We start from the raw sequence: 9972 nt of genomic DNA, 5'->3' as shown, positions 1-9972 counted from the left end.
GGAGACAACGTTTGCTAAAGTCTTGCTCCCATTAAAGAAGCTTTGGAGAACAACATTTTACAGGTTTTTTCCTTCCTTGATGGGGTAGCTGACAAAATATAGGTGCATGGTACATAGTTTCCAAATCCCTGAAAAGAAAGACGCTTCCAGCGAAATCCCTAAGCTTGTATTCTTATTATTTACACTTCAAATTCAGTTTGACAGTAAGTTTCCACGTTAAAGACATTTTATTCCTTTTTTAAAAAAATTGTTTTACTCTTTTTGAATTGCCATTCATTTTCATCCATTGCTGTCATCTCATTCATGCTTATGACTAGTATCTTGATACTGAAAAAAGAATATACATTTTGAGTTCATCTGTCTGGACATTCCCTTTTACATATCTAATTCAATGATCCTCGAAACATTTAAGGGAAGCTTAGACCTCGGCCACCAGAACTGATCGGGGACCTTCAGATAGCACTTAGCCCAACTGCACTAACTCTGAAAACCTCCCCTTAGGTGCCAGATGTGGTTCCAAGCCCCTCTCAAGCTTCACTCACGCTGCATATAAAGTGACCATGTTCCCCCATCACACGGATGTTCATAGTGTTCGCAAGGCATTTTATTTGTTCAAACTGTTTAACATTATTTGCCGAAATGTACATCTTTCAGGCCAGGTACCTAGCAAAACGAAAATAATTTACTAACTGAAAGAACTTGAACCTTTATGAGCAACCTATGTTAAGAAACACAATAAGACTCAGACCTTCTCGCATTTCTACATTTCAAAATGACATAAAATGTTTAACCTGCAGCTTCAGTCGGCTTCACTTGTGCTTAAGCAACCACTGGATTCACTCTGTGAGCTCAGTTAGTTTACCAGCTGCAAGTTCATTACAAAACTGCAAAAACAGTAATGCAGATAATAGGCGGATTACTCCTGCCTGGAGACACAATGGAAAACGGAGGCTCTGAAAAAACAGAATAACGGAATTTGCAGATATTTGGATTGTAGCTGCTGCCACGACAGAAAAAGAAAGACAGACAGTATAAATTAAAATTAGGAAAGCTTGAAGACTGCTCATGTTGGGGTCATCAAAAAAAGAAAGATATGAAAAGTGATAGAGAGAGAAGAAAGGCTTCTCCTACTGGGACCGGTCACTTTCAAAGAAAAGAAATACTAAGAGTAGGCTTTTTACCCCTTGACCTGTACATTTTTCAGATATTTACAATACACGATAAAAAACAGAATGATACATATGGACATATTCTACATTCAAGAGATTTTTTTAATGGAAGGCAAATGTCCATAACCAATAATTAGGCTGCATCCCACCACAAGGAATGATTGGAAAACAGAAAAGTTCTGATGCAGATCAATACCAAGAATGCTAGCTAAAAGAGCTAAAACAAAAATGTACAAGCTCAACAACGCTTGAAAGATGAGCCATACATTCACTGAAAAGTACCCGAAGCACAATTAACAACCATGCCAACAGTAGCAGTCATAATGAACACTGTCAACCGCAGAAAAGAACACAATTATCCATATTAAAAAAATATATCCAACTACAAGAGAACTCAACCAACACATCCAAAAATAACTGATGGACATGAACCACCTTACTGCAGTCAAAACATCATAACGAGAGCCAGAACCAAGCACACTCGTTGCTCCCCATAGTTCATAGGAGAAACCCAGAGCACCCGAATCTTGTGCACTTAAACTTGACAAAAGCATCTGTCTAAAAGCACACCTTGAACATACCATCTTAACAAAGAAAAAGTCCAGTTTTATTCAGGATTTATTTGAATCCATGACACTTTGTCCTTTCTAGAAAAAGCAATATTAGCAACTATGGTTGTGGAGATCCCCGAGACGAATATCAACAAGAACAGTGGAATTACAATAAATAGGCATTCCCAGTACAAGATTATATCCAGAGAGGCAGCTAGTCAATTTTATTCTTATATTAAACTGCAGTTACGCAGCGTACTCACAAACCTCGAGAAAAATGTTTTTTCAACACCATCACTGGCATATGAAACAAAAAGCATAAAGAAGTCAATATGCAACAAACTCACAGACAGCACCAGCTCCGACCAGAGCACAAACAATAACCCTGAACATGACACACAAAATATGCCACTATGTTGGCAAGCGATACGACATACTTTGATATAGCAGAAAAAGAGTAGCAGCTGTTTTAAAAGAAAATGCTTAAATCCTGGCGGCAATCAGAGGATTGTGGATGAGCATCAGCAAAGACACTAGAATAAACAGAAAGATCCTTCCATGAAACAAACACAAAACGGGAAATGGTCCGTGTTCCTGTAGCTGCCATCTACAACCATCTGTTATGCACTGGAAATCACTAAAAGGAATCATTAGTCACCCACTGGAAAATTGCTTATACATAGAAGGAATTCATGCCTCAATGTCCACTCACAGCCCAAAAAAGAACTAAATCCTGCTGCCATATCCACCAGCAATCTGCAAAGAAACTGAGTCACATGTCAAACGACCCACTTCTTCCTCTTTTTTCTCCTAGGTTTATGAAAATTGGTTTGTCACTACAGTCACAATTGCTAAATATTTCATACATTTGACTTGTATTTTTTTATGAATACAAAGAGTAATATGCCAATTGTAAGACAAGGGTGAGCACAACATGACAACGTTTCTTGAAGGTATTGGTTTCTCACGTGTAAATAGCACTAAGTCTTTAAAACTTTCCCATCTTTCTTGGACCTAGTTGCTACACTTTCATTTCATAAATTAATAGTGTAATTAGACGCCGTGCCTCTATGTTGGAGTTGCAAATCCTGGAAGCCAGCAACTGGAAGTATGGATTAACATAATCACTATATCATCCTTGCAAGACTGCCAGTTTTTTACCCATTAAAACAAAACAGCTTTCTTGCCTAACAAGGTAGCACACTATTTTAATTGTTTCTTATATTTATGCCATATTTAATAAATAAACCTGTCAACGCATGCACTTAAACATGAATTGTAACAGTCACATAAAATAAGGGGAGGACAGAATGTATTGTGAAATGAAACAAAAGCCCGTCAAAATGTTTCAATTAAATTAAGTACCCAAGGCTACATAATTAAAGATTAAAAGAATAAAATATGCATCGGGTTTCTTTGTTTCATAATTTAGATGCCAACAAATGCCTTTTTAGCTTGCATCTCAAAGGTGCATATTCAGAACATTCATTCTCAATACCTTCTCAAGGATTCATTTTTATTGTCAATATATAGCACTTTCTATAGTCTCCTGGAATGCTTATTCTTCAGTTTAGGAGACACCCAAAAAAACAGTTCACAAGAAACTTGTTTTGAGTTTAATTGTTGGGGCAGCGTTAATTGTTGGTGCAGGCTGCCTAGCTGCCGCTTTTGCCTTGCTGGCCTGGCTTACTCTGATGGCAGTCTCTAGGCGTGCTTTTAGCTCTGGCGCAGCTCCCATTATTGTTTTGAAAGCCTGGGAGTAAAGGGGGCCAATTCTCATAAGGTTCTGAAGTGCAAACTCATGGAGATCTTTGGATACAGGAGAGGCTGAAGCTAAAAGTTTATCATTCAGTAGATAAGAGATTAAAGTTGGGACAAGCAGAGCAAGCAACTGGACTCGATTTTGTTCTTCTGTCAGGGAAACTAATGTTTCAAGGGCTTTAATTCCTTCCTGGACTGCCAAAAGCTCAGCGCTACAGGTTGGTTTATTATTTTCTACAGCTTTCAGGTTCTCAACCATAATTGGTGCCAATGAATGTATGTACGGTGTTGAGAGGGCGCGATTCGAATGCTGAAAAATAGAAAGCAGTAGCTGGTAACTTTTGGCTTGAACCCAAGGGTCACTGGAATTTAGAGCATTTTTAAATCTGGTCAAGCATCCATTTTGTAGGGACTGAACACCTATTACTTCCACGCTTGCAGACCAAAGAAAGAGGACGATAGCTGTTAGCATAGTAACTTCATCAACAGAATTGGAGTCACTTGGCTCAGAATATTCCAAGGTGGATGCTAAAGCACTGCGTATAAGGCTGGTCCACTGCTTTTGAGTTTTGTCTGTCCTGGCCAGTGGTGAAGACACAATGTTTTTCAGGCCCTGCAAAGCAGCGCTTACTGGTAAAGGAACTTGCCCATCCACACATTTTACTGCCGTCTCTTTCAGTACTTGTGTAGTTAAATACAGGATTGTTGGTAATACGGTCATGCATCCCGCTGGGGGACAAAGTGCTGGCAAGTCAGAAAGGATGGTAACAGAGACAGCCACAAGGCGAGCACTTTCCTCTGGCAGCTGTTGTGGTTTGCTGGGCATGTGATTAGGAGACTCTGACATTTTTATACTAAGCTGAGGCAAATGTCGCACCAGAATAAACATCAATAACTCCATTGCTGCAAAGACAAGAGATTTTCCAGGGACAATGCTACCACTGTCGTCACCTTCCCTTTCCAACATGCTAGTGTCTTTTTCCTTTGAGCCATCTTCATTTGAGACATTTAGTTTTGCTCGTGAATAATCTAGAGAGGCCTGTACAATCTGTCGAAGAACATCAGTCACAAGCAGTTGGACAAGCGGTGGATCCCAGGTAAGCAAAAGGCGATGTAGTACATTTAAAAGTTCAACACTAACGAGATAGTCTTCTGCAATATGTGTTCGGGCATAAGGGGAATCAAGCAATGTATCTAGTGCCTGGAGACATGCTGTGACATGTTCTATAGGCTCTTCAGGTCTAGGACTACAGAAGAATTGTATACTGACACCCAAAATTAAATGCATGTTTTCTTTAGTTAACTCTGGCAGAGACTTTGCTGTCGAGCCACTTCCAGGTGCTTGGTTCGATACAACCAGTCTTGTCTGGCTAGGTGCACTTTCTGCTTCTTCCGTTGACTCTGGGGTGTTAAATCCAGCAGTATTAAGCCAGAGCGCCATAGCGTGCAATATAGGAGCCCAAGAATTCTGATAATGTAATCTGGCAGTATCAATTGTCTCTGGAGTATAGAAAGCTCCACCTTCTGGTGGAAGCTGACTTGCAAATTCAGGAGGGAGGGTCAGAAGCGCATAGTCTTTGAGGGCAGCAAGCCAGAGGCTGCTAAGTGATGGTAATTCAGGTTGAACAAGTGTTATCAAGCTGTCTGGGGGGAGCTCATCCACAGTGCCATAGGCGTACTCATCCTCATCATCTCCCCTCAAGCGGGATATTTTTGGTGTCGTCTCAGCCTCTTTTTTGGTTTTCATCGCCACAACATAAACCTCTGCCCAGGCTTTTAAAACAGACAGTTTTTCCATTGTTGCAGCACTCTCCCTGTAAAGCTGACTTGAGGACCCTTTTCCTGCTTGCACCTTATCTAGTGAGGAGACAAGCAAATTGTGAACACGTCGGAGATCATTGAGGTCGCTGACAACTCCACTCCCAATCCATGCACTGCACACCTGACAGGCTTTTGCGGTTATATCTGAGGGTGTATCTTGAGAAAATGCTGGTCGCAGTGCCGCTCCAACATTAGCCTGATACTGCTCCAATATGACGTGCCCTGGGAATTCTGGCTCTGGTACAGAAGCAAATTTTTTTATGATGTCCTCCAGTGCTTGCAGGCCTGCCATACGCAACTGGTTGCTGTGATCAGTTGATGCCATAAAAGCCATACGGATCAGGTCAGAGAGATGGAGTACAAGCAGGTCGCTTTTTTGATTTTTGAGCTTGGCTGAACGGGCATTTGCCAGATCAAAATGAGCCTGGTGGCTAGTCTCACACAGCGTGATAATGCGACACAGACATTCAGCAGCAAACACACGTGTGGCCCACCGAGGAGTAACAGATGGCTTGAATTTATCATCATCCCCCAATGTGGTGAACATAGAGTCATCGTCCATTTCATCCTTCTTATCAGAGTCTTCATCCCTGCCTCCTGACACTGGAGCAGCAGAACTAACATCGCTTGTGGCTGCTAATACATCCTTGCAAAGCAATAACCAATGTGACAGTTTGTTGACTGCAAGAGATGAAAGCATGTGGCCCAGTGTATCGTGAATGTCAGAACACAGCTTGCGATCAATCTCACGGTCTAGCATTCCAAAAAGGACACCTTCAAGACCAGTATCTGTTATATTTATGGCGCTGTTGTCTTTGTCTTGCGAAGTCTTGGCTAGGCTCATAGCATATTCACAAACTTCTGCAGCTTCTCTCTGCGCCAGCTGCCGTAGACAAGCAACAGCAGCTCGACGTAGTAACAAATGTGAACTACACAGATGGACGCACAGGGTGGGAACCAAGCTGGATAGGTTGACATGCCGTGGTGCAAACATGTGGAGCTGCTGAAGGCAAGAGATGGCAGCTGCTTGAACAAGAGAGTCAGAGTGGTCCTGCATAATTGCACAACCCACCAAACACGAAGAACGGATTGTTGAAATTGTGGCACTGTTACCTTGCAGTTCTGGCCCCACTGTAGTAATTATAGCGCCTAGACATCTTCCAAGACACTGATGTACTTCTGTGTGTGAAGGAGGAACAGTCAAAAGCAGGTTGAGGACCAAAGATAATGTTGGTTCCACATATCCACGATACATTGGTCCACTAGAGTCTACTATAAGGGCAAGAGAATGAAGAGACCATGTCTGAACTTCAGGAGAGGTTCCATCTTGTGCCAATGCCAAGAGAATACTAACACTTGTCTTCAGATGTTGCCCGGACCCAATCCCACCAACATATCGATGTAGACAGCCTAGAGCCAAAGAATGGCCGGTCCTAGACACAACATCCCGTGCTGACTTTAACTTGTCAAAGCTGTACTGAGCCATTCTTGCAATAAAGGTTGCTTCTCCAACAACCTGAGCCATTCTACCAAGAGCTTCTCCAGCTGCACATCTCAAAATGGGATTGGAGTTATCCAATGCACCCATAACCAAGGCCAAGGCAGACTTGCGAACTTCTTCCGGTCCCAAAGTGCTTTTGTTTTCTGCCAATCCTTTTAACGCACTGAGCACAGCAGTAAAGATATTGAGCTGTACTGCCTGCTGACGCACACCTTTAGCTTGTTTGACACACTCTGCAAAATGATCCAGCATCTGAAGTCTGTGCTTGAAAGAGACATGAGGAAATACCACACCAAAGAGGGCCACAGAGGCATCAATGACAGATACTCCAAGTGGAAGAGGACCCGGTACAGCTTCTCCAGAAGGAATACGTAGATAGATCGAGGAGGGGTCATGCTCTAATGCACCACTGCCAGATGCGCTGTTTGGTTGTAGCTGGTCTTCAATCGATTTATGGTCCGTTTCTTGCAACCAGGAACCAAGCAGGACGCTGTCATCATAGTGGCAAAGAGACCGTAGAAGGGACGTTGTGGTGTTGGCGGAGTTGTCTGTTAATGTAAATTCTGCAACAAGCTCACGGAGAAGTGTATTAAAGGACCCTTCATATGTTTTAGGTGGTAGCAAGGCCAGAATATCGTAAAGTCTAAGGCGGACCATAGCAGCGCTAGCTTTTAGGTGAGCGCCATGGGCTTTGATCACTGAGGGAATGTGAGACAACATTGTCATAGCACACTCGATAGGCGTCATCAGTTTCCGAATCACGTCCTCGGTAAGGAGTTCAGGGCAGTGGGCAACAAAACTTCTCATTGCACAAAGGGCTCCAGCCCGCCCTTCAAGTGTCACTTGCCATGTGAAAGAGTCTCCTTGTGCCTTTTCTGCCTCCAGCTCTTTTATGGAACGGGGAAAGACATTTCTCCACAGCAGAAGCATTTTAGGGAGATGGTAACGCACAACTGATGGTCCCAAAGTCATTAGTGCACCAAGTAACAGCCACCCAGCTTGGGTGCGCTGCAATGACATCCTGCTATTCTGCAAAGCAGTGCGCAACAGATCTTCAGCAATACTAACAAGGACTTTTCCTTTAGCATGAGGAATACCCAGAGGGCACTGGTATACACCACCTAGCAGAGCTGCCATTGCAAAACTGTACCCACTAACAGCTTCTGGCGAGGTCTTTAGGCTATTAATTCTTTCAGCACATCTATCCAACAGCGGTGTGAGTTGGAAAGGTAATGCCACAGCAACACAACGCATACACCATGCAGCAGCAAGTCGAGCAGCCATGCTTGGATGAAGGAGGACAGAGGTTACAGTCTCCAGAAGACCTACAGAAGGTTCTTGAATAATAGGGGAAGCTGTGGCATTCAGACTCTGAACCAGGCTACCTAGCTCTTGAAGGGCACATACCATGACATGCTGACTTGATGCCACATCAGAAGTTCCAGTCTTATTTTCATTGTTGGTGTCATTTACCACAGCTTCAACTGACCTCATTTGTTTACCGATGGCCTGGCAGATCTCCTTGGCAGCAGCAATCTGGGCTTTCTCTCCTAACAAACTGCCTACTGTAGCCCTCAGGATGAAAGAAACACATCTTCGTGAGTACACAGCCTCTACGTGAGTTTGAGTTGCTCTGGGATGGGAAACAAGATCCAACACATGGGACAAAAGTATTGGGAAGTTGCGCTCCAGCCATTGTCCTCCTAAAGCTGTGACAAAAACAACGTAGGCTTGGGTCACTCCAACTCGGACTTCTCGACTGATTGATGCTCCGCCTTTTAACATCTCGCCTCCACTCTTAAGGAACCCCGAGCCTCCTCTCAGGAACCCAGTAGCCAGCAGCTCCAACACTTCTTCTAACGTTGCCCTCTTTATGTTCTGTCGCATCACTGTTGCTTGCTTTGGCATTAAGGCGGTCGCCATGACTGTTCCCAAGAGTTTAGATACTGCAACGCGTACACCGTAATTGGAGTTCTCCAAAGCTTTGAAGCAGAGGGTTGCCACGTTTTCAAGCTCAGCTGTCCACATGAACACAGCTTCATTCTGTAACTCGAGCATGCACTTGGCCACTGCACATCGCACCGCCATGGACCGGTCTGTCAGGAGGGAGCGGGCATTCTTGTAGATGTCACGGTGATAGGACGCAGCAGCACCGCCCAGGCCACCTAGGACTTTCTGCAGGCTGTGTAAGATCTCGCTCCGACCCTGTGACTCTGCGCTTTTTAGAGACTTTAGGAGATTATTAATTGTTTCTGGAAAAGTGCTTCCCAGCATTCGGCCCATTTTCCCGTAAAAAGAGCCAACGCAAGCCACTGCCGCAAGCTTGGTTGGCAGGTAGGCTGCGGTGTCATCCTTACTCTTGATTATCTCGTTACACTTGTCCAGAGTTTGAAATACAGTAAACGTGTCTCCAATACTGTACAGCGTTGCAAGATTTTCAGCTAATAGTTTTCTTGTCGGCGGCCCAGGGGAGCTGCCGATCAGCCCAGTCAGCTGCTCAACCAGCTTCTTTTGTTTTTCTTTAACATCTGTCTTGTTGGCAGCAACAATGACCTTGTCCAAAAAACGAAGCCACTCAAAGACGAAAACTGGCTTTTTCGGTTCAGGGATTTGTGCCAACGCCTCTTCATTGAGCAGTAAACTGTGAGCGAGCTCCATTGATGCGAATTGGTCCCCCAGGCTCTGGTACGTGACGCCTGCAAGTGCTCGCCGAGCACTGTGGTTTTTCCCTGCAGCTGTTTCTCGGGACTCAATCCACCCAGCGCCAGTCGCTGCTTCCGCTATCAAGGGTTTGACAGCGCAGAGGGGGCTAATGGGAAGGAACGACCGGCAGGTGTAATGGAGATGGGAGAAACACTACTCATACAAGGAAGAAGGGAGCCTACAGAAAGACGCCATGGAGAGAAATTGAAAAGGAAGACAGACTAGCGAGAGATCGCAACTTTCGAAACGCTACTTTCTATTCACAGGTTTTCCATTTAGCTCCTTGGGCTCCAAACGGTTAATCGTTATGGAAACAAAAGAAGGACAATACGTAGTTTTCTGGTCCTAGTATTTATATTTGCCACTCTGCGGCGACCCAAGAGATTAACGATGGGTAAATTGAAGAACCTATATCTGGTGGGATATTATTTGTACGGAAGAAAAAAACTGAGCGCAGCGATCGCCG

The 9972-nt window shown here is 43.9% G+C and overlaps 1 protein-coding gene across 1 annotated transcript; it reads right to left on the bottom strand.

Annotated features, from left to right (window-relative positions):
• Positions 1–247: 247 nt before the first annotated feature.
• Positions 248–9702, bottom strand: HEATR5B (HEAT repeat containing 5B). The gene has a single exon (XM_085626722.1). It carries the CDS (start codon positions 9459–9461, stop codon positions 3315–3317), a length of 6147 nt encoding a protein of 2048 aa, XP_085482848.1. The 5' UTR covers positions 9462–9702; the 3' UTR covers positions 248–3314.
• Between the last annotated feature and the right edge of the window lie 270 nt (positions 9703–9972).

Source organism: Triturus cristatus, chromosome 9 (genome assembly GCF_964204655.1).
Source record: "Triturus cristatus chromosome 9, aTriCri1.1, whole genome shotgun sequence".
In the NCBI taxonomy this organism is placed as follows: domain Eukaryota; kingdom Metazoa; phylum Chordata; class Amphibia; order Caudata; family Salamandridae; genus Triturus; species Triturus cristatus.
This window is presented reverse-complemented; position numbering and strand designations above follow the sequence as displayed.

Excerpts from the sequence above, each read along its gene's own strand:
- HEATR5B (XM_085626722.1), bottom strand. The coding sequence starts at position 9,461 with ATGGAGCTCGCTCACAGTTTACTGCTCAATGAAGAGGCGTTGGCACAA.